We start from the raw sequence: 24400 nt of genomic DNA, 5'->3' as shown, positions 1-24400 counted from the left end.
TGACCGTCGAGCACTTGACATGTGGCTTGTGCAACTGAGGAAGCGAATTTCAATTTTACTTAATTTAGCCTTAAAGAGCAAAATAAACATTTTTAATTTTCAATACAGTCATCCCTCTTCTATATCGCGGCCTCACTGTATCACAGGATTTTTAGAAATATAATAATTATTTATCACGGATTTTTCGCTATATCGCGCGACTTTGCGGTACTGTACAGGAAATACTAAAACAAATGTAAGGTTCCTACTTCGCGGATTTTCACCTATCGCGGGGGGTCTAGGACGTAATAACCCGCGATAAGCGAGGGGTCGCTGTATTCGCATGTAGCAGTGGCTGCCCTGCCGGACAGCAGCACGGGTCTACACCCTTAAAAGTGCCCTTTGACCTAGTAATTCTGAGGGGCAGCGCCTGTGGTCCAGCCATTAAGTGAAGGAAGCAAGACTCTAAATAGTACATCCAGTGTGAACGCTGAGTAAACACAGAGAAGAGACTGGAAGGAAGCGCACCAAAGCCACGGTCATGGCTGGTGAGGGTATCAGCACTTTTTATTTCCTTCTCTGTATGCCCGTGTGCTGGGCATGTTGCCTGCATGGAGCATGAAGACTGCTTTATAGTCAGAAGGAGGGATATTTCTTAAAGATAAGACAGCCGTCCTCTGTTCTATTAGGATTGCCGGAAGAGGGCGGAGAGGGGGTTCCACAGAATATTCCGGTTCAAACTCAGGACGCAGTTCGTGTGTGATCCATCTTTGGGTGCCTTAGCACCCTCTCTGCCCTGTCTCTGTTCAGCATTGCTCTTCAGCCGCAAAGCTAACCCTTGTAAAATCCGAATCGCATTAAGTGACACCGGGACAGTACCGCTTCCCTGGGGTGTTTTTTTGTCCAGTGTTTTACGTAATTTCAAAACTCTTTTATACACAAACCTCTTTGGAATCTTTCTCTGTAGTTAGCAGGTCAGACTTTTACGCTTTTGAAAGTCTTTCTTCTAATGAGAAAAGCAGCCCATTCCAGAGAGTTCGGGAGGTTCAGCCAAAGGCAAAGCCGCCCGCCGGTGTTCCCACCACATGACACAGCGGTCTCTGCTACACGCATGTTCCCGCAGCCCCTTCTGGCTGCCTCTGTAGGCGGCACAGGTGTTACTGTCACCACATCACAGGTGAGGACAAAGCACGTTGCAGGGGTCAGGCGCCTCGCCTGAGGTCTCGGAGCCAGGTAAGCAGCAGCGCCGAGGCCCGCGCTGAGTCCTAGCCTGCCTGCCTTCCCTGGCCCCGTAGGTTGGACGTCACCCCCAAATTTCCATCTCACCTGCTCCCGGGATGCTGAGAGCCTCTTGTCCTTCCAAGGGTGGCGCTTAAAAGCCCTCAATAATGGCTCAGCTCGGAGAGGAAGCTACACCGGGCGATGCTTTCTTAATGCGCGTTTACTCTTTAAGTCGGCATGGCTGACACAGTCAGGGTTGGTCAGGGTGCGTGTTGTCGCACGCGGGTGGAAAAGGCTGACCGTCTGCCCCGACGCGCGCACGGGCAGAGGAACAAAGGCTTCCTGTAAGGGAAGGAGCGGGAGAGGCTGGAACCCGGGCGGCCTGACTGCGCTTCCCGGGACAGTCTCACTCTGCCCACCGTGACTCTCGATGAAGATCCCTTATCAGCTTGTTCGCAAAAGCACGTTTTTTTACCTCAACCTCAGCCATCACCTCCACGCCCCTTGATATAGCCGAGCTCAATCCAGAACAGTTTTTAAAAAATAATTCAGTGGATTTTCTAAGGGCCTCTGAACCCCCTGGGTGAGCATGGAATTTTTACAAACACTGTAGCCTCGAGTAAGTGAGTGTCACAGCCCCTGCCCGCCTGGACAAGCAGAGGCAGACCCCAGGCAGGGCGAACCCGGCCAGAGAGGAGCAAGTCCCAGACCTGCCTGCCTCTGCCCACTGCGCAGCGCCCCTCCCTCCCGGGGGATGAGGGGAGGTGCTGAGCGCACAGTCCGGGTTCCCTGGGGCCTGTTTGTGCTTCTCTAAACCAGTTGTGCTAATGTTGCCTTTCCCTTGGGAGAAACAGCCCAAGTTTTAGGAAGAGAGTTGGCATGATGACTAAAAACAGAACAACAGCCCGGGAGGGGCCCAGGGACCCATGTGATGTCTCCTGGGATGGAGCCCACGGTGCTTTCTCTTTCTGGGTCACAGCCTCCTCGGATTGGTGGACAGAAAACACCCCACACGTGTTTCCACTCAGAGGCTGTATCCGCACGTTCAAGTGCGGCCTGGAATGCTGAGGCATCCCCACTGGGGAGGATTTCGGGCCTGCTCTGAAGTCCCGTGGGACCCCCTGGAAGGGGAGGGGAGTGGGGACAGTCTTCGCGTCTCGCTGTTTTGGTTGGGTTTTTTTAACCATCTCCCCGTCGCGGCCAGAGCTCATCTCATCTCCAGCGTCCCCGAGCATTCCCCGCCACGCTCGGAAGCCGGTGGGGTGGGTGCGGGGCGGCGTGGCCCCGCTCACGAGAAGTCCCTCATTTGTATCTCATTTTCGAGTTATTATCGAGCTGCTGGTCGGGAGAGTATTTTGACAGCAGCTGTCAGCAAGGTGCCGGCGGACGCCACCGCCCCAATTGGCTGAAGACACCTATGGCAGTGCGCTGAGTGATGCCCGCCCCACCCCGCCCCCGCCCCAGCGGAGCAGCGGGCGCCGGGAGGGGAGCGGGGGGGGGGGGCAAAGGAGAGCAGGGGCAGCGGCAGGGAGACCCCCGGCCCCTCCAGGCCAGAGCCAGTCCGCCCGCCCTGCAGCCTCTCACCATCCTCACTTCTCTGGCTCCCGCCCGAGAAACTGGCCGGGAAAGACCAGATTGTGTCTCGTGTTTTATTTAATTTATTTTGTCTGAGGCTTTGGGCGGCAAGGTGGGGACAGGGGCGTGAGGAGAGAGGACTCATCCAAACAACACATAGTCTTGTCAGAGTTCATTTACTGCGTCGGTGAGGTCCCCGCTGCCGACCCACGAAGCCGGGGCGGGCGGCCCCTCAGGGGGCGGAGGTGCTCTGATCAACGAGGCTGCTTTCCTTTCCCTCCGCTCGGCTGAAGTGCAGGGGTGCGTGTTTTCCCTTCTTCCTCGAGGAGTCTGCTCCCTCCATAATGGAAGTCATTCCACGTGTTTCTTTCCAAGCACTGTGCATCGAGGCAAGAGAACAAACAGTGCTTTGTATTCGCTGCCTTTTACCTGTGCCATTTAAAATTCAGTTTTTTCTTCCGTTTTGTTTTTTTTTAAGTATGGAAAAAAATGTTAGCTACACCAGAAAGCAGATGTTTTGTGATCGGGAAGCAAACACACCTCTGCCTTAAACAGAGGCCCCGTGGACGTGGCCTCAGATACATCGTGACTCCCAGTGAATGTAACCTTTGTTTGCCACCCCTGTGTCCTGCCCTAAATTCCCACATCCACTCGGACTTCAAGTCACAGTGGGGTCTCTCACCTTGAGTCTTAGCCGCTGTCGTCAGACTCAGGACTAGGATCGGCTTGGGTGTTAGAAACGTGCACCCACTGCGTCCCTGCTGATCTTCCTTGCCTGTTGGTTCCGAGCGCTGAAAAAGGCCACATCCTGGTAGCATTCAACTCGCCCATCGAGACATCTGGTGATGTCTGAAGCCTTTTAGGGTTGCCATGACATGGAGGACGCTACTGGCGTCTAGTGGGTGGGGGCTGGGCTGCTACTAAACGTCCTACAAGGCTCAGGACGCCCCCAAACAAAGACGTCCCCACCCAAGATGTCAGTAGCGCTGAGGCGGAGAAACCCTGGACTCTGTTACAACAGAGAAGGGACCACATTTGCAGAGGAAATAATACAAGACCTGCAAGTGTTCCCCAGTGTTTCTAAATGGGGTGCTTTTGGCTTGGGGGCTGCGCCTTGCCTGTGGGGTATTTCCCCGGTACGGCTGCCACCCCATAAGTGCCAGCAGTGCTCCCATCACTGTGACAGCCAACAGCATCCCCCCCAGATTCCCAGAGGCCCTCCGTTTGTTTTTAGTGATGGCCACGTGCTCAATGCCAGGCTAAGTTCTCACCCGTCCCTTTTTATATTTAGTCTTCACGGCAGTCCCAGGAGGAGGCTGTTTTTACCTCCATCTTAGAGGTAAGGAAGGGAAATGAAGCTCGGAGAGGTGTCGCCCCCTTGCCTGCAGCCCAGAAGCAGGGAAGACGGGGTTGAAGCCAGACCTGTCAGAGGCCGGAGTCTTGACCGCTCTGCTCATCACGGGTCCTGTCACGGCCTCAGTTCCTGCATCTGGCGAGTGGGAGGAAGTGGTACCCATCCTTCCACTGTGTCCACTTTTCCTGCAGATCTTGAGAGGACGCACATAAAGGGGCTTTGAAAAAAACAGTACAAATGTAAGAACATTGCAGTAATTATTGTACCTGCCAAGAATGAATAGTGGAAAGCGCTCCGCGTGACCTGGCACCGCCAGCTGCGTCAGGGGCTGCTGGAAGTTGGACTTAGAAGATCAGGTTCAAAGGCAGACCAAATTTGGCCTGAAATGCAGAGGGGTCGCAAAGCAGTTCCAAGGCCCCTTCGAGGGGTGTGACGCAGGCTTCTGCAGGACGATCACGCGTGGCGGCGTGAAATCGCTGGGCTACGGAGTGGCCTTTCTGAGGGAACGTTTCTGAAGCCTTGAGTTTTATAAAGGCCTCCGACTCAGAATCTTATTGGAGGGGCATTCTGTGCCCCCCTGTCTCCCCAGCCTGGTGATGGAGGACAGGACAGCCAGTTAAGGCCCTGACCACAGGTCGGGCCGCCCCTCCTGATTGCCGTGTAAAAGTAAGGAAGCCTGAGCCTGAGCCCAGCCAATGAGGAACCTCTGGGTGCTGGCGTTTTATAATAACACACACACACACACACACACACACACACACACACACACACACACACACACACACACACACACACACACACACACACACACACACACCACACATCAGACATCCCCCACCCTGCCGCCTTTTCTTTCTTTTTAAATTTTGGGCACCTGCCTTTTATTTTTCTTCCACTTAATCACATATCTTGGTGAGAATCTAGTTTGGGGAGCAGTTTTCTAACATGGCTGCCCAAGTAGGTGACCTTAGACTGCCTTATTCCATCTGGGGTCTGTGCCGCAGCGTGTTTGTGGGGTGAGGGTGTGTGCCGGGCAGGGAGAGGGTGAAGGGGCACCCTCTTCCTCCCACACCGTGTCTTCTGTGGGGTGATGGTGAGAGGTGCCTTGTTCCTTGGGCACTGCGTCTTTTCACTCCGTGGCAGGGTGAGGAGGTGGCTTCTCCCTCCCCCCGGTCCTGCAGACAGAGCTGAGCCAGGGGCTGCGGCGGGTGCCAGGCCCAGCCTTCTCGATCGTGGGGTGCCAGTCCCTCGTTAGGGCCCCTCAGGTAGACGACAGGTCGGGGGGCGCGGTGAAGAGGCCTAATGACTCTTGCTGCAAACCTCCCTAATTACCGGTTGACTTGGATTTTCTCACGGCCTCTAATGAGTGCCCCTTGATCTAATAAGTGCCTGATTAAGGAAAGCAGATGACTTGGGAACGAGGAGGCGAAGACCTGGTGCCGCGTGGAGTGGGGTTGGGCCGGGCGGTGCGGTTGGTCTAGAACCGGGGTCGTCAGCCTTCTGTGAAGAGTTGTGGTGGTTAATTGTATGTGTCAACTTGACAGCCACCAGGTGCCCAGGTAGCTGGGAACACGTTATTCCCGGGTGTTTCTGAAAGCGCGCGGCCTTTGCGTTGGTGAGCTGGGCAAAGCTGAGTCCCCTCCCCAGGGCTCTGAGTGGGACGGGCAGGTGGAGGGAGCGCAGATCTGCTGTCCTGCCGGAGCTGGGACACCCGCCGCCGCCCGCGGACGTTGGGCTGGCAGACCCGGACCAGGACCCAAGCACTGGCTCCCCGGGCCCGGCGGCCCGCGCATCTGGGCTGGAACGACACGTCCAGCTTTCCTGGGCCTCTCGCTGGCAGACAGCAGGTCGTGCGCAGCCTCCGCGATCACGTGAGCCAGTCCCTCACAGTCAGTCTCTTCCTGCGTGTCTGCGTGTCCTGTGACGCTGGAGAGCCCTAATGTAGCGCCAGAGTGAGCACTTCTGCTTTGCCACGTAGTTTCTGACACAGACGTGGAGCTCTGCTGCTACAGCTCGGAAGCCACCGTAACAAGGCGTAAGCCAGTGGGCCTCACGGTGTCCCAGTCGGACGTGCGTACCCAGACGTGTAGCAGGCCTGTCAGCCCCGGGTCTGAAAGAACCACTTTTTCTCATCATTTCAAGCGGGAATCGCCGTCCAGCTCTAAAGGACGGGACTAGTCAGGACAGACTCGCTTTGCTGCAGCAACAACTTAGCCCCGGACCTTAGCAGCGGAACACCACCACAGCGACATGCACGTCCGACATGCACGTCCGGGGCTCAGGGCCCCAGACGTGGTCTCAGGTTTCCCCCCAGCAGGGAAGAGGGAGCTGGACACCCGCTCGGGCTGCGCTCTTCCCTCACAGGCCACCTCTGGTGTCGCGGCTCCGCCTCACTCCCTGCCTGCAGGGGAGTCTGCCCGCCCCCATACACCGTGGTCACTGGTGCAGCAAAGGGGGTTTTTCCCCGCAAGGGAAACCTCGCTCCAAGTGATATCCCCCCCCAGCATCCCAGCATGCAGACCCCACCCAAGTGGAGCCTCCCCGTTTAGAGTTGGAGAGGCTGGGACAGAGCACCTCCGTGGTCTTGGGGACCGCCCACCGGGCTTCCAGTCCCACCTCTGCCACCTGGTGCTTTGAAGGTTGGCAGGGGCAGCACTTCCCCTTTATCTGGTGCCTCTCCAGACGGGGTGGGAGACCTGGGCCCAGAGGCCGTGGCATGGCCCATCTCCGATCTCCAGGGTGCGCTGCCCTGGGTCGAGAGTGGGCGATGGTGCTGATGGTCATGACTGCTGCTGTGTGTTCTGTGTTCTGTGTTCAGGAGGCAGGGCCCGGGAGCAGGGGCTGAGTGACCACCCTGCGTTCAGCCTTCTCAGGAGGCCTGGCGGTGGCCTGGCAGCAGGTGGCACAGGGGGCTTATGGTCCAGTGCCCAGAGGCCCACCTCCCCTTCTCCCGCCTCACAGAGACTCCAGGGACAGATGGTCTGACCCTCTGTCGGGTTTCTGGGTCTGGTGGGGACGCGGGGGCCCAGGAGCTCACCTCTTAGCGGCCCTTCTCGGAGCGGCAGCGGGCGTGGCGGGAGCAAAGGGCACGGGGTACACACAAGGCTGGCCGCCGCCGCTGGCCGCGGCGTCTTCTGTGCGTCCTCTCGGGTTCTGGAGTCAGCGTGGAGATCCCGGGCACAACGGAGACCATAGCGACGAGCCAGACAGGTGGCAGAGCAAGTCTTTAACCAGATTTAAGTGAACGAGAAAGAGGCCGTCTTTCTTTGTCATTTTTTCTTTCCTCCCCTCAAACTTTTCCTGTACAGAGGGTACCGGCACCAAATGGCGTTAAATTGGTTCTGAGTGTCCACCTCCGGCTGGCCACGTTCTCGTAACGATTTCATTAGCCTGAATTAGCCACTTTGTTTTCTTGTAATGGGATTAGCTGTACTTGAAGCGGCTGAAGACCAGAGGGGGCGAGAGGGAGGGCGCGCGTCCGCTGGGTGTGGCGTTCCCTGGCCCCGGCCACAGCGGGAGGTGCCCAGCACGTCCGCCCCAGGCCAGAGGCCGCGTCTCCTTCTGAACGGAAGAGGGGCACAAGCCGTGCAGTGGGTTTGCTCGGCCGGCGGGGGTGCAGCAGTGCCTGGGTGTGGCTGAGGGACGCCTCCTCGGGGTCACTGGCCTCCAGCTGTCGTGTGAAACTAGCAGGACACCAGTTGGAGCCACAAAGTCACATCTGGCCTCAGGGTCCACCAGGAGGGGCCTGCTGGCCAGCCCGCGCCTTCTCAGCTTCCACCAGAAGCGTCATAAGGGCCTGGGGGCATCACTTGCGTGGTGATGATACAGATACAGATCCCCGTAGTGGACGTGGGCGTCCCTGACACCTTTCGTTGCTTTGTTCCTGATAGACGCCAGGAACCAGGGAGTCAGCAGCGTTGTGTGACTGGGGGCGGGGACAGTTGTTCCCATTGTACAGAGGACAGACTGGGCCTCAGGAGAGTGACAGCCTGGGGCACGGGGCTGGGATCTGAAGCCAGTGCTGCCTACAACCGTCGGCTCCTTCGGTCATGCTGAGCCTTGGCTGCTTACTGCCACCACAAGATGTCTTCTGTAGCAGGTCCCCACTGCGCGGTCCCCGGGGGATGACAGGTTCCCCGGAGTGTTACAGGCAAAGGCCTCCTTCCTGTGTGCTCAGACCTTCCATGATGGCAGCCTTAGTTCTCGTTTACTTTCCAAATTGTATTTCCCAGCTGTGTTCCATGGGGTACCAGTGACCTGAGATAGGGGTCCCCAACCCCTGGGACCCACAGTGGGAGGTGAGCAGCCAGCAAGCAAGCGAAGCTTCACTCGCATTAGCTGCGCCTCCTGTCCCCCCACTCCCACTCACCCCCTGTCTTGGAAAAACTGTTTTCCACGAAACTAGTCCCTGGTGCCAAAAAGGTTGGGGACTGCTGTCCTGAGAGATGCTAATAGCTTTTCTTGTTTGTTCAGAGGCGGGGTTCAGCGGCCCTGGGACTTTGAGGAAGTCCCCTCTCTCTCTCTTCCAGACAGGCCCTCCCTGCCCCCAGTATCTCAAAGGCACTGACAAGGTCTGCAGCAGAGGAGCTCTGTTTAACTAGGCGTCTCCCAAGCTTATTTAATCCCACAAGCCTTTTTATACAAAATACCTGTTAACGCCTTTCAGGGTAAGTTTGAGAAATGATGTTTTTTAAAAGTTACCTCTGGTTTTAAAAACTATTTTCATGACATTTTCTGCCTCAGGACTCGACTCAGGTTCAGCAGACAGTGTTCGGCCTTAAATCGCTTCTTAAACCCTTCAGCCACGCACAGGCGTCCCCCCTCTGGTGCAGAGCAGTGTTTGAGAACACGGGCGGGCGTTAGCGTTGCATCAGACCGAGGAAGGTCGCCTGCTAGCCTCGGGAGAGCTGGCACAGCCCTGCAGCGGCCCGAGCCTCACTGTCTCCACACGTAACACGGATGCCTAAGTCCTGCCTCACCAGATAGCCGAGGGTTGCGTGTGGTCACGCACGGAATAGCCTTAGTACGGTGCCTGGCCCACAGGTGCCCTCCAATGGTGGGCCTCCCGAAGGCGTCCATGCCAGTCATTTGGGGGAACAGGAAGAAAAGGTTGGGAGTTCTTCATCCTTTAACGCTTTTCTAATTTATAAATATTCAAAGATGAACACACAGCATGAAACAGCAGTACATATAGCCATCATTTATAACTTACCAGAGTCCACACACTGGGTGTGAATGCTCAGAACTCTTTTACTAAGGATATGCACCAACCCTGGTGGGGGGGGGGGGGGATTGAGAACCACGGGCTTATAACCGACAAGAGGCTGCGCCCCACGGAGGCCGGAGCGCGTCTGGCCCACAGTCTTCCCCAGCACAGAGCTCCATGCCGCACACGGGACTCGCTCAGGAAGTAGTTGGCACACGGATGCGTGGCCTGCGGTCCCTGGGTGACAACGCACGTGAGCTTTGTGGCTGTGCCTCGGGTCTCAGTCTGGGCCCCCGGGAACGGCGAGGGGCGACGCGCTCACTGCCTGTGTAGCCGCGGAAGTGTTCACACCTGGAGCGGGGGCCGGAGGGGCGAACCACAGCGGCCAGACCCTCTGTCCGCAAGCTGCTTAGAACCCCACGTTTTAGGTGAAGACAAGCAACTGAGGGGGAGGACAGAGGAGGGCAGAGAGACCTGGTGCCAGGTGATAAGGAGCTGAGCATCTCCCCTCATTTTGGAAGTAGACCAGTCCTTCCAATTTTCAGGACCAAGTCAGTGGGAGTCAAATGTGAAGGTGAAACACTGGCTGTGTCTTGTATTTGGTGGCACAGTGGTTAAACTGCTTGGGCTTTGTCAGCAGTATTTAAAAATCTCGTTTCTCAAAAGAATCTGGATGGCAGGCCTCTGGAGAAGAAAGATCTCTGGGTTCTGGGCCCAGATGTCCCCTGGCCGTCCAGCTGCGGCTATGTGGCCTCTGCGCCCTCGGCCGGAGCCGCGCTCCTCAGCCTGGAGCGGACTTGCTCACCTGCAGTGCCCCTCACAGCCTGGGTTCGCCTCACCCCACCCCCAGCTTCAGGGTCAGCCCCGGTAACCCCGACACTGCGGGTCCAGGCATCGCAGAGCGGGAGGTTTCTGCCCTTGGCCCAGCTCTCTCGGGGGCCAGCATCCTGTCCCCTCTGTTCTTCTACATACCTGGCTTTGGCACGTGCCTCTCTCTCTCACACACACATCAGCCTGGAAACAACTCAGGAGCTCTTACCTCCTAGTGCCATGGTGCCAGTCCCTGTCACCAGAGCCTCTTGGGAGAGTCTGCAGGTTCCGCCTGGAATGCCAGCCCCAACAGATTCAGAGAGAGCATTTAACTGCTTGTCCCCGGGATCCCTCATCTAGAAAACAAGAGGGTCACGCTTGCCTGCGAAGGACCCCATGAAAGGCTATTGAGAACAGCTCAACGCTCTCCTCCGCACTTCTTTTCTCACTTTCTTGGAAACCAGGCCATTTTTCAGCCTTAGAGAGGCAAAAATAAAGGGAGCACGCGCTGATGGCGATAAGGTAACCTTTCTGCATCCGACCCTCACCGTAATGAGTGGTGAGTAATTGGAAAAGTTCCATCTCAAAGGCACTCTTTAAAAAGACGGCGAGAGGGAGCAGAAGAAGAGACAGGACGCGGAGCTGCGCCTCCATTAACCGCCTCCCAGAGCCATCGCCCCTTGCTCCGCGTTGGCTCCGCGCGGGGTTGATACGCACTCAGCAGCGTGACCCTCAGGGCTTCTCGGGCAGGAGGAGAGCCGTGGAGGTTTCCCTGCTTGCAGGTCGGAGGCGGGCGAGGCGAGGCTGCCAGTCCTGGTGTGTGCATGGCAATCGTGGGAAGTTTGACGGTGGGTCCCGTTCCCGCGCCTCCATCCACTGCAGAAACCAGCTTTCACAAGCGGAGGCGCGCGTTTCTCTCTGGGTGTCCGGTTGGCCTGCTTGCCTGCCTCTCCGCCTCCCCTGGGGCCCGACACCACCCGGCCGCTCGGGAAAGAAAGGCAGACCTGAGACGGGATACTGGGCAAAGCTGCTGCCAACCTGCCGCGTTCGTGCACCTGCGGCAACTACTCCGTGGGTTCGTGGGTGAACCCTCCTTGAGGATGGTGGGTATTGGGGGGCGGGGGGCGGAAGTACACAGAGATCAGAAGCCCTCAGCTGTAGCGCGTATGCAGTCGAGATAAGGGGTTGTATCCCAAAGCCCTCTTGTGTCTCTGGCGTAGACGGGGGCCCCCGCCTGCCTGCCAGCTCTTCTCCCAGGCTAGGGTCCCCTGAGAACGAGGTTGGCATCTGGGCCACCACTGACTCCCTCCTGGCACCTTGCACAGGCTTAGGGACAGACTGCCCACTCTGAGCCCAGCTCACTCATTAGCACCTGTCAGACCTTGGGCAAATCACTTGCCAAGTGTTGGAGAAATCACGTGACTTTTTCAAGCCTGTTTTGTTATATGTGTTTGATGGGTAAGTTAGAAAATGGTGATATATTTGAAAGGCTCTTTAATGCCAAGAGATTTGGCTCTTTCCTCCCTTGAGAAGGAACAGAAAGAAGCCTGTAGTGGACTCTTATCCACAAAACCTCCCTTTCATCTTGTGCAGACCACACTGTTATTCCAACTCTGGGTCCCTTGGGTAGCAGCTGATATTTTTTTTCCCTCAGCCATGGCTTGAGCGCAAGTAGAAAGAATCCTGGTCATGCCAACAGACTCGGCACTTCTGCTGGGATTCTGGTTGCTTTCACTGACCCAAGTAGGAGAATAATAAGGGCTTTGTGTCCCGGGCGCAGCGCAGCCTTGGCTCCTCGGGGTGTGCTGACCCCGCTTGGTGTCAGCGTGCAGGACCGAGGGGCAGGGCAGCCTCCCAGCCTGCTCACGAAGCCTCAAACCCAGGCACCACGGCAGCTGTAAAGAAGTCAAGCTCAGCATCTCTGGAGGGTTCTCTCTGTCTCTACCTCCCCGTCCTCTCCTTTCCTTCCTTCCCATCACATCGTTTCAATTGAGGAGAGAGGATAATTCATCCTTTTTTTTTCTTTTTTTTTTTTGGTGGCAGAGCCAAAGACCCTTAGCAGTCACTGTGCAGGGCAGTGGCAGGTCTGCTCAGGGGGGTGCACAGCGCACCCCGAGGGCAGGAGCCCCCGCAGGCTGCAGGGCCCACGCCAGGTTGTGTCTGCATTCAGGCCCCCGTGTGCGGACATGATTTGCATGCGCAGGCTTGTTTACGAGGGCTGGCGTAATTGGCTTGCCTGGCCCAACACCTCGGTGCCCTCTCCCTCCTCCTCCTCCCCCTCGCCCACTCCCACCCACGCTCACCTCGGAAGAAATTAGAAACGTGACAGCAAACTCCAGCTGTCCAGAACCCACTGCCCCGCCACCAGTCATGCGTGCTTGGCGCGGCGGAGGGGTGGGCCGCGGCGGAGGGGTGGGCCGCGGCGTGGGGGGCGGGGGGGGCAATTGGTGAACCCAAGGTGAATGAAATAATTGGAAAAGTGAGGTGTGAGTTCGTTACTGGAGTGTGAGCATGGTGGGGGAGGGAAGGAGGGCCATGTTTAAAAGCCCGGCCTGTCCCTTTTATTCACAGCTTCTGATACAGTAATTGCTATTTTGTGGTTTCTATTATCTACACAGTGGGGAGCGCAGTGTCTCTGTCCCCAAGCGGCGGAGTCTGGGCTCGGGGAGGGGCTGCTGGCGCCCTGTGACTCACCTCCCTCTCTGGGCCCTGGGGACCCTGCCCGGCCTCACCCAGGCGGCGGCCTCTGCTCCCAGGAGGTGAGGGTTCAGGCACATCTTCCTTCCAAAGCCACTCCTAAACGTGGCTCCGTGGACCTTGCGTCAGATAAGAACCTCAATAATGGCTGGTATTTATGAGTCGCGTATCTCCAGAGAGCTAAAGGTGCTTCATCGATTGTTTTTCTCCCCCAACTCTTTTCTTTCCATTTTAATTCTCTCCCGCTATCTCTCTGAGATCACCAGTATCCGTCAGCCGTCTGCTGCCGCACAGGGTCGTGTAGGAGATGCAGCCCTCCACTGGCCTGGCGTTCTGGGGCCGGGAGGGAAGCGTCGTCTGGGTGTGAGTCCTGGGCCGTGGGGCCGGGGCAGGTCGCGTCGCCTCTCTCGCCCTTGGCGGTGTCACTACTAACCTCCAGTCATTGCACCTGGAAGCGATATATTTAAAAGCCCTAGCCCATCAGAGGCACCCGGCCACTGGCGCCTGGGTGATGGCCGCGATGGCGGTGTCTTGAAGTCCCGGCCCTTCATTTCAGGGTGTCCCGGTGTCAGGAAGCTCCTTGTAAGATCTGACCCTAATCCTGCGGCTGCTCTGTGGGCCCCAGCGCACTCTCCTCTTCTCAGATGGAAGGGAGACAGGCTCACATCCCTGGCTTCGTGAGTTCCTGAAGAATAATGGGATCCAGGGAGCGACTCGGGCCTTGGGACGCAACACTTCCTCTGCCCTGCAGATATCTGCCTGGAAACCCCAGACACCAGCTGTGACCTCCGCGCCCCCTCAGGTCCCCAGATGCCCAGGACAGGATCCCAGTTCTCTGATCCCTGCCCGTGATCCCTCGGGGGCCCAGATCGCTCTGTCACAGCCCCCGCCGCCGCGGTCTCAGATGCCACCTCTCCAGGCCACGCAAGCATGGCTCCTTCAGCCTCTCCTCATCAGCTTTTTCTCCACCTTTTAATTATTTTCCTTGCCTTTCTCCGGACCCTTAGCTGCTTACCATGCACAGAGCATCCCCGGCTTGCAGCGTGCTGCAGAGAGGGAGGAATTAACCTCTCCGTCTCTCTCCCCACTCTCCCTCTCCCCCTCTCTCCCTCTCTCTCCCACTCTCTCGCTCTCCCCCTTTCTTGCCCCCCCCCTTCACATGCACACACACACACATTCAGACGCAGGCTGGCTCACCAAAAATTACAGAGGGCTAAGAAGACACCTGGGCAGAGGCTGGTGACAACATCGGTGGACAGGATCATAGCCCTGTGGGCAGAGGCCGGGGATCTGCACGCAGTGCGGTGGAAGGAACTGGTACTCAGCCAGCCTCCCTTGTGCTGGGGTCTTGGGCAAGTCATTGGACCCCTGGGAGGATCACCCCATTCCTGAAAGTGGCCATTCCCCACCCCCACCCCACCCCACCCCAGATAACTGCCGGGTGAGACAGTGCAGCAGAGACAACATCAGACACCGCCACGTACTAGCAAGCACTGCCGCCTCCCTGTGCCTCAGTTTCTTTATCTGTAAAACTAAAACTAAAACTGTTAGTCCACACACGTGCTGTTTGCACGTCGCCCGCGGCCTGTTTGCGGTAACCCCGTCACCGTCCCGAGTGCAGGTGTGACACAGCGGTGGTCGTGCCCTCCTTTGGGGCTACCGTTCGCTTGTTGGTTCGTTTCAGAAACGCTGCCCGGTGCCACTCTGAGCCACGCACTGGCCTCCCTGCCGTGGGCCCCGCGGTAAACAGGACAGTGTTTTTTTCCTGTGGCGGAGCTGAATTGCAGCCCCAGGGGAGAACACCCCACGGCGCCCCAACTGCTGGCGGGACATCCAGCCCAGCTGACGGCAGAGCCGCACAGGCCCCTCGGATGAGCCGTGGGGAGGCGAAGGCCCGAGAGAGCCTGGGGCCGCGTGGAAAGCAGGCGGAGAGACCAGCGCACCCGTAGGCTGGCTGGGACCGTGTCTATGCAGTGCCAAGTGTGACCCGGGCACATCGGAGGTCCCATCCACGCCATCGGACGCACTTGTCCCTGCGGTCCCTGTAATTCCCTAAAGAACTTAGAGCCAGAGGGCCATTTATCCAAAGGCACCTGAAAGGGACCTGAGCCGTCCCCTGCCCTGCCTGCCCAAGGCCAGCTGGGCAGAGGCGCAGGCCCTTCCATGGAGGAAGAAAGGCAGCGTGTCTGTCGTGGGGCGCAGCTACCTTTAGGTGGCAGAATAAAGCAGGGTTTGCGGTCTTGACTCCTCAGCTCAGTCACGTCACCTCTTGCCTGTCCCCACCTGCGCAGCTCCTGGGCCCCAACCTGCCCCCTCCACACGGGCCAGGAAGACTGACAGGGCTCCACTGCCGTCCCCTCCAGCCCCTCCCCCGCCCAGGAGGCCGGCCTTGTCACCAGCAGCCCGGTGCCTGTCTCCGGCTCAGAGAGGCTCCAGGAGGGGGAGCAGGGCTGCCAGGCAGAGCCCCGCGGAGACATGCAGGCTCATTTTGAGGACTCATAATGCTGCGTTCACACACCGCCCTGACTTCAGAAATTGGGCCGGCAGATGCCTGGTCATGCTGGCAGGGCTGCGGGTTAGCGCCTCGGGTTTAGCTTATGTCGTTTCACGAGCGCAAACGGCCTCTGCTGTGGATTTTACCCAATCGGTCCCTGGCCCTGAAGCATCCGAGGCCACCGAGTGTCTGCGTGCGCCCAGGAGCCTGCAAGTGTGTGTGTGTGTGTGTGTGTGTGTGTGTGTGTGTGTGTGTCAGTTTTCAAATAGAAGAATACCTCTCCTCAGATGCCAGGCACATTAAATATTTATCAGCAGCGGTTTGCACGCATATATTTGATAAATGGACGTGAGGATGGGGTTGGGGCGTGCGAGAGCCCGGAAGGAGAAGGAAGCCTGATCCTTTTCTCGGAATTTCTCTGAGGTTCATGCGGGAGGAGAGGAGGGGCCCCAGGGGTGCCCCTGGCCACGGTCACCCGTTTGGTCCTGTTGGGGAGCCGAGCCGTTTGCGTCTGCAGAGTGTCACCCGACTTAGGCTGAGCAGATGCTGAAACGAAAGTGCAGAGGGAGGGAAGTGACAGAGAGAGTCACTGGGTGTCACTCAGGCGTCTTGCGCTGAGATACATCCCAGGTCCCGGGCTTAGTCATGCAGAGCTCCACCTTGCAGGGACACCCCCGACCCCATGTGTCAGAGCCCCGGCTGGCACAACAGCATCCCTCAGGTCCCCAGCCTGGCCACACATGTACAAGGCGGGAAACCCCCGTGGGCCAGGGGAGGGCGAGTGCGCCAGCCTGTCAGGGAGGAACCAAACGTTCTCCATCAGCATCTGCAACCTGCTCATTCCCCGGGCCCAGCACGGTGGCCGGGGCCTGGAGGGGACGGCTGCGCGTGCCCCGGAGCGCGTGCTGGCTGGTCGGGAGCGGACGCCGGGTGTGTGCAGATGCACGTCTGCCTGAGGGGAAGGGCAGCCCATGAGCATCAGCCCTGCCCCCACCCCCTTTGCAGGCCTCCATCCTGAAACTCCTGTGTGTTTGCTTTTGTCCCTAGCACCTTCGGGGAGCTGAAGACCGTCCGCTTGCCGAAGAAGATGGCCGGGACAGGCTCGCACAGAGGGTTCGGCTTCGTGGACTTCCTCAGCAAGCAGGACGCGAAGGTGAGACGCAGCCCCGTGCCGCTGGCCTCTCCGTGCGGGCCTCCTGTAGGAGAGGCGGCCGAGCCCTGCGGCTTTTCTCTCTTTGTTGTCCCCCTGCCCCTGGAAGAAAAGACCCTGGGTCTGTACTTGGAGGAAGGGGCAGTCTGCGTCCTTCTCCCTCCCCCACACCATATGCGCAGGGACCTGGGAGACAAAGTGGGGAAGTGAGTGGGTTTTCCAGGCCTCCCCAGGTCCGACAGGAAGCCGTGCAGAGCAGACAGGGCGCCCAGGGACAGCTCTGACATGGAGACTCCAAGACGCCCTAGTGGGGACCCGTGAGGACACGTCTTTCCCCTCATTCTTCCTCCTGGTGGCCAGGGCTTTTGTGTTGGGCTGGTGCATCCCAGGCAGGCGCTGCTGTGCACAGAATTCCCGGAGACACAGGGCACCCTCTACGAAGCAGAGCAACCTCTGGATCTGGGTGCCATGTAGCACATGGGGCTCCCTTCTCGCGGTGGGGACTGACTGTGCACCCGCCCGCCCTGCAGCAACTGTGGGGCAGAGGCTGTGGTAGGGTTTCTGGCTTCATCTTCGGTCTTCTTTGGTCACTGTCCTTGCAAGACCATGTCAGAACCCCTAGGGAGGTGGCCGTGAAATGTCATCTGTCACCATGGGCTCCCTCCAGAGCTGATGCCCACAGGTGGCATCTCTCCTCTAGGCCTCATGTTTTCTCGGGGACACGAGACCGCCGTGTGTAGGTCTCACCAATGGCTGGGAATCCCTCCACCTCCAAGAAAAGCAGGGTATCCGTTGGGCTTGCACCCATCGGCCTTTACCAAGCTGGTGCTGCCAGAGGCCCAGTGGGTGGGGCCGCGGGTGACATCTCAGGGACACACCTGCAGCCTTTGTTGGCCCTGGGAACACGCACAGGCGGTGAGGGCTCCCTGGGACTCCGCCTCCCTAGCCCTGCGCCTCAGTTTCCCCATCTGTCACAGAGGAACACTAAGAGGCCCCACCTCACAGGGTGAAGGCAGATGGTGCACAGGAGACCCTGGCACCGGGCCTCGCCCACGGGTGAGCTGTCTCCTCATCTCCACCAGTGCCGGTCCCTTCAGAGCTGGCTGCCTTCCCCCCGTGGGTGGAGAGGGAACGAAGGGCCGCCTGTGGGAGCTCACTCGGAGGCTACACTGCCCGGGTTTGAATCCTTGTACTGCCACTTACCTGCCAAGCGGCCTATTTCCCATGTGCCTAGCGTGCCCCCCTCGATTCTGGGCTCCAGGAGAAAGGCCACCAAGGACACTGAGGGCTCAGCCCACAGCCCCTCGCCTCCAACAGGCGGCAACCTGGCCTTGGAGCTGCTTCCGGCCCTGCCAGCCCAGCAGAGGCTCTTCCCTGTCACCACGTGCGAGGACCCTCTGTGCCCGTCACCAAACAGCCAGCCTTCCCCAGAGCCTGAGCCCCCCAGGGGCGCGTCTCTCCTGCAGAGCTCGCCTTGCTCTTTTTGCTTCCCGGAGAAGCTGCGTTGCTTCTCCCTGTCTGTCTGAAGAACTTTATTGTCTTCCGAGTGGAGCATGTAGCGCTCTCCACTGACCCACAGAGCCACGCGCGCTGCTTGCTGGTGAATAGAACCGTGAATATTGTAAGTATCTAGTTAGCTCGAGGGTGGGCGTGAGTTACAAGAGGGTGAGCAGTGCTGCAATGAGACATTGAGTAAACCTCCAAGGGTGTTTTTTCTTTTTTTAATCTTAGCAGAAGGGAAGCGTGGGACTCCCAGGGCTGGCAGAGGCGCCTCCGCAGTCCCTGGGTCTCGGGGCAAGCTTCCCTAAGTGGCCTTCCTTCTTTGGAAGCACTCTAGGCAGAAGGCCTCCTTCAGTTACCTTCGCAGGGCGCAGTAGCACTGTGGCCTGCTCACTTCCGTCCCCCAGGGCTCCGCGCCCTCCATGAAGGTCAGGAGTCACTCTTGGCTTCAGCACCCACTCGACCTTGGAGCTGTAAGCCTCCTGGGGGAGCGCCACACAGTCCTCGGATGGGGGAGGGAGAGGGGGAGAAATGATGAAAGGGATGGGCAGGTATTCAAGGAGAGGCGTAGGGGTGTAGACACTTCAGTCCATAAAGCAGTGGTTTCTGGGCCGGGGGCTGAAGGCCAGTTGTGGGCTCCCAGCTGGCAGCGGAGAGTCGGCCCTGCTCAGTCCCTGGCACCACCGCCTCTCTGGGGGCCCCAGGCGGGTGTCCTCCTCTTCCTCCCTGCCCTCGGGAACCTGAGTCTGCCAGCCTTTCCCTGCGGTCCCCGTCTTGCCCTCTGTGGCCCCGTGTTGCACCGTATGGCCCCGTGTTAAGCCCTACATCATCAGGAACTCTGTTGTCCGTCAAGCCCCTCAGGGCCAAGCACACACCCCAAGATCAGAAAGAGGATTCTAGGACAGGCTCCGAGAAGACTGTTGTGGCCGAACTCAGAGTAACCAGGCAACTGATTACAACAGCCAGAGGCTCCCGTGGCCAAATGCGCCAGCTTTGTGCGTGGCATGGGCACCGCACGTTCCGTCTCATCCCAGCCTGCGGTCACCCGTGGGGGTCGGGCGGGAGGTCTGCAGGAGTCCCTCCCCATCGCTAAGCTCCGTCTGTGTCCCCGAGCCCCGTGAACCGACAGGCAGCCAGTGCCGGCTCTGCAGCGGGGATGCTGAACTGGGGGCGGGACCTGGCCGGCCGGCCCGGACACAGGCTCCAGGGGCTGCAGTCTCCCAGCCTAGGACGTTGTAGCAGCCTTGCCGTCCCACGCAGTAAATGTCACCCCTTCTGAAAGGGCCGGTGTCATCTAAACCTCCGGGTGTGATGATCCAGCGTTTTTCAAAGACTCTCCTGCCACATGATAGAGAGAAGTGAGGGGTGGACAGAGGTTGGTGAGGACAGACAAGAAGTCAAGGACTCGCGCGCCCCGAAGGCGATGGTCCTCCAGGTGCTCCGGGTGTGCGCGCGCGCAGAGCGGTCCGCAGTGTCCACGGCGCCAGCCACGCGGTCCCCTGGGCCCTGAGCATGTTTCTGGAAGGGCAGCTTCTTGGCTTCGATAAAATCTGTCAACTCCTAAAAGCATGAACTGCATATGTAACAATCCTCCAGGGGATCTAGGAGACAGGACGCAGGGAACCACGTGACAAATGGGGAAACACGGGATCACAGGGATGAAGTCCCTCGCCCAGGGTCTTCAGTGCTGGGTGGAGCTGGGAAGCTGTCTGTCATCTGACGCCCAAGCCCACCTCCTCCCTCCCTCCATTCATCCTGTATCGCTGACACTGAGGGCCAGCCCCCTCCTCGTTCCAGCACACTGTCGCCTCTCACTCAACCCCCCCAACCTTAGCAGCACCCCAAAGAAAGGACTCGCCACTTTGTGACATTTTGGAAGAAGATCCAAGAGGCTGTTCCTTCCTGATGACATCTTGGGAACAAGCCCAGGGCAAAAGCAGCTCATCCCGGCCCCCAGAGGAGGCATGGGCACTCCTGCAGCGGCGGCATGCTGCCCGAGCAGGTGACCTGGGGTTCCCAGCCGGCCATGCTCAGCCCCATTGGCTGGAAGTCCGCCATTGGCTGCCGAGATTCCATTTAGAAGCCACCGCCGCGTCTTTCTTCACCCAGACCAGGCTGGTCGTGGAGGAAGAAGGGGAGGGTGACCCGGAAGGGAAGAAACGCAAAGCACAGACTTGCAGCCGGACCCCAGGATAGTGACTTCTTCCCACGCGTGCGCCTGTAACGCCCCCTTCCCCGACCGCCGCCACTTTGTGCTTCTGCAGTTGCAGCTGTTTTTATTTGCCGCCGCTGCTGTTGCTTTAAAAGATCTGTTTTCACGTGGAATGTTATCCAATTAGCAGCGCAATGTGTTGGCTTAAACAAACACTCGGGGGGAGCAGGCAGCAGGGAGACAGGATGGCGGCGGGCGTTGGCAGGCAGGGCTGTGTCACCGTGGTACACAACCGCAGCCTTAATTGCGGGGTCGCACCAGCTAATGTCACCCTTGTTTCTCTCTTCTGCGGAGGGAGCAGTGTGGTCACAGGGCCAGGCCCAGCCCGGGGGGGGGGGCATGCTGGGCATTTGGGAGGGGCTCCCGCGAGGCCTCTCCGTGCCCGTGGCCTTCGCCTTGCAGATTCTCCAGAACAAGACGCGGGGCAGAGAGGGGACCCTGAGCAAGCAAGACAGAGCCTCCTCAGCAGTGCTGGGCCGTGGCCGGTGCGCAGTAAACAGGGACGCCGTCAGATCGGCCGCAGGGAGCGTGCGGCACACACGTTTGCTTCATGGGTGCAAGGAGGGAATCGAGTGCCAGCTCCATGGGCGCCGGCAGGGGTGCAGCTGGGTCTGAAGGGGCCATCGCCCGCGTGATTGAGGAGTCCGTGGGGCGTGCCGTCCGGGGGCAGCCGTGTGTGGAACAGGCAGAGCTGTGCAGCGGTCAGCAGCGTGGCCTGGGCCATCAGAGCCAGGCAGACCCCAGGTCCCTCAGCCGCACACGGGGAAGGGTGGCGCTGTCCCTCGCAGCGAGCGTGGGGATAAAACAAGCGTGTGTGTGAAGGCCTCACGCAGGCAGGGGCACCAGCCCCAGAGAGCAGAGGCAGCTGTGTGTCTGGGCCCCGTGGGCCGGGGCTGCGGCGGTGGGAACCCTGCCATCGGCTGTTCTTTGTCTTCCAAAACGGTAACTGGAAGCAAATTCAGGACCTGGGCTTCTGTCCCCGCCCTCCTGATCGGATGTGTGTGTGAGGCGTGTGCACGCGTGCCGTGTTCTGCCTCATTCCTGTCAGAGTCCAGGGGCGAAGAAAAAAGCTGTCCGAGTCCGGAGCCTTGCATTGTCAGGCGGAAACTCAGGCTCAGCCGGCGCGTCTGTGAGCTGGGAACCGGGTCAGGAAGAGCCACCCTCAGACGAGAAGGTGAACACCCTTCATCACCAAGTACCAGCAGTGCCAGGATAGAGCTGACCGCCACCTGCGTGCCCTGAGGCCTGCCCAGCCCTGGTGAGGTCAGAGCGGCAGCAGGTGGGACTCCTCGGCCCTGAGAAGGACTGGGGTTCCAATAGTCCCCTTTTATATTTGTTAGTCGATCAGTACAAGTACCAAGGAGAGGTAACAAGCCCAGTCTGCGCCTCTGTGGAGCCCGTGGCCTTTGCCAGGTCACGCTGCCTCGGTGCCTCGTTGCTTCTGATCCTTGGCTGTCTGGGACTGGCCCTCTTTTCCTGGTGGCTCTTTTGTCTCCCAGAGGTCAGAGGGTGTGTCCCCTTCATGTCCCCTATTTTGGTCTTTGACTCCCAGTAGGTCCTCCAAGGACATTGAGTTGAATTGGATTGAGTTGAGTGGATGGATGGAGGGAAGAGACAGCTATTTATCAGAACGATTTTAGACATTGACAGCCCGGATCCCAGGCCCTAGGAGTTTGCCTCAGGAACTCGCTCTCAGCGCCACAGTATCGTAACTTAGAACAGAGCAGGGTGCTGAGTGGGGGCCCACGGACAGCATCACCCTGCAATTGTACAAAGAGCCCCACTTATTCCAGGACCGGCTTCTTCCCAGCTCCTTCCTTGTGGGTCCAGAAGCAGCTGCAGGATTTCCTGAGAGCCTGTGTAGAGACTCTGGGAGTGTGGGGACGGGGACAAAAGAGCACAGAGTATCACCCGTGGGGAAATGACACAGAGCATCCGCGGTAGCAGAGCCTCCTCCCAGTGGTCACAGGCCCCTGGGTCTCACCCACATTGGCAGAGAAGGGGCCCCCAACAGCTCCAGCCAGCCTGGTGCTCTGGTTCCCTGTGCTCCTGGGCACACATGGTCATTCTTGGCTGGCTTAGGTCACGCTTACTGCAGGCAATGGGGACACAGATGGCTTGGGACCCGCTGGCTGTGTCTGTGTTCAGGTGGCTTTGACGTCTGCTGACAGGCAGCCCTCCCACTCTGCAAGACACAGAGCAGGAGGGGCCCAAAGGGCACCCCGGACTTTGATAGACAGGAGGCCCGTCCTCAGCTCTGCCCGGAGCTGGGACCCTTGGGATGGAGTCTTGCCAAGGGCATCACGCGGGCCTCTGTTGCCGGGAGGAGGAGGGCTGTCCCTGGGAGAGCTGCAGAAAGGTCAGGCCCCGCGCCGTGCTGGCAGCCGTCCAGGGCCATCCCTGTTCTGGAAAGATGACTGCCAGGCCTGGTCACAGTCGAGCCCCCGGCTGTGACGCCCCTCCGCCTCCGCAGCTTTCCTTCCCCGGGAATGCGGAGAAGGCGGTGCGGCCAGCGCTCGCGACTCCTGTAGTTGGTGGCTTGGGTCGGAGGAGACCACAGCGGTGTAATTCTGGGACAGCCAAGCCAGAAAACCAGGTGATGGGGCAGCTCTGGACTCCGGCTGGAAGCTCGGAGCCTCCTGGTCAGCCTCCAGTCCTCCGAGCTGGGCCGGGGCCCGAGACCTGTCCGGAGTGTGGGTCCGTCTGCTCCGGTCGAGGCAGAGACTCGGGCAGCCATCTGGGTCAGGAAACAACCTACCCCGAGGTGGTTCAAATGAAGAGAGATTTACGGAGGGGCCAGTAGGGCTTGGGCTTACCAGGGATGTGGAAGCCCCCGGAGACCCAAGGACACTGGGAGCTGTCACCCCCTGCTAAAGGGTTGCGTGGAGGGAAAGGAGGGGCTGTGGGCCACAGCCGCAGGCCTGGAAGAAGGGAGCAGGGGAAGAATGCCCCACCCTTCTCCTCCTGCCCTTCAGTGCCCCTGTTTTCCCCCTTTTGCTTACCCTGAATAGAAACCAGGGGCCAGAGAGCCCAGACGTACAGTCCAAGGGGTCAGCTCCAAAAGCACAGGGAACGGGACGGGAGGAGGAGCGGGAATAACCAGCTGCGCAGTCAGGTAATAACAGGAAGTGGCCCCGGAGGTCAGGGTGGGCTCCTCTTTGCCACGTGATGCACCCTTAGAGCGCCATCTGGGTCTCAGGCTTCTGCGTGACCCGGCTGAGGACTTGGCAGTGGGTCATGTCCTGGTGACATAGGTGCCCATTTGCATCCCGTGAGGTCCCATGGTCACATGTGTTAATCTCTTCTCCTCCATATGTCAGACCCACGACTGTATGTACCAGGTCTCATCCTAAGACAAGGGTCGCACTCGGACCGACAGTCGAGGGTGACAGTGCTCCCCTCCCTGCCTTCTTCCCGGTCTGAATCGGGGGCGTGACGGAAGCTCCCAGGACCGCGCAGCCAGCCCTCCAGCGGCAGCCAGGACCAGCGAACGGTCCCTCCCAGTCGGGAGTCCCACAGTGAAGGGGGCTCCCGTTTGCTCTCTAAATATTTACTGAGCACACTCTGGTAGCAAGGATAGAGGCCTTCCCTCCGAGGTTCGCGGTCGAGCCGAGGGGACCGGCACGCAGGCAGAGGTGTGGCAGGCTCTGGGACGGCGCCGCACCGGCTATGATGAGGGGCGCCCTTCCCAGGCTGGGGCAGCGCTGCGGAGGCCCAGAGACCAAGCGTGTGGGGGCTGAAGCGGGCAGTAAGGGGACCTTGGCTTGTGCACAGACTTAGCCAGAGCTTCGCTTTTCCTTGGTTGAAATGGGGGGAGTGTCTGTCCTCATGCACGGGTCTGTGGAGCCCAGGAAATCCGTAAGCCATGGTAAGGAAAGGCTGCTGGCCTGCAAGGGGGGGAACCAGGCATCGGAAGCAGGATTTGGAGAGACACAAAGGGCCCGAGGCGGGTGACTGTTTACTTCCTCTGTGTTGGGACACCAGGCCCTGCGCTGACCACCGAGCACCCCACGGTAAACGAGGTCCCAGGGCTTTCTCAGCAGAGGGGCGCCATGTCTGGAGCCAGAGTCTAGAACTCTCTCTCTGGGGAGAAGGTGCTGCAGGTCTCAGAGGAGTCAAGTGCCGCCACGGAGACCGAGACTGAGAAGGAAGATGCTAGCGGGCCTCGGGTGGGAGGCGGGCTGTGCTTTCCCTCGGCCGCG

The 24400-nt window shown here is 59.1% G+C and overlaps 1 protein-coding gene across 1 annotated transcript in view; it reads left to right on the top strand.

The window, feature by feature from the left end:
* RBM19 (RNA binding motif protein 19) overlaps positions 1-24400 on the top strand; it is a 90338-nt gene that overhangs the window by 47038 nt on the left and 18900 nt on the right. Inside the window, exon 22 of the mRNA XM_090291627.1 lies at positions 16384-16489. Coding sequence (XP_090147753.1) covers positions 16384-16489 — 106 coding nt within the window. The remainder of the gene's footprint in view (positions 1-16383; positions 16490-24400) is intronic.

The sequence above is a fragment of the Furipterus horrens genome, unplaced genomic scaffold (genome assembly GCF_987537825.1).
Source record: "Furipterus horrens unplaced genomic scaffold, mFurHor1.1.pri manual_scaffold_11, whole genome shotgun sequence".
Lineage (NCBI taxonomy): Eukaryota > Metazoa > Chordata > Mammalia > Chiroptera > Furipteridae > Furipterus > Furipterus horrens.
Note: the sequence above shows the minus strand (reverse complement) of the source record. Positions and strands in the feature narration are given on the sequence as shown.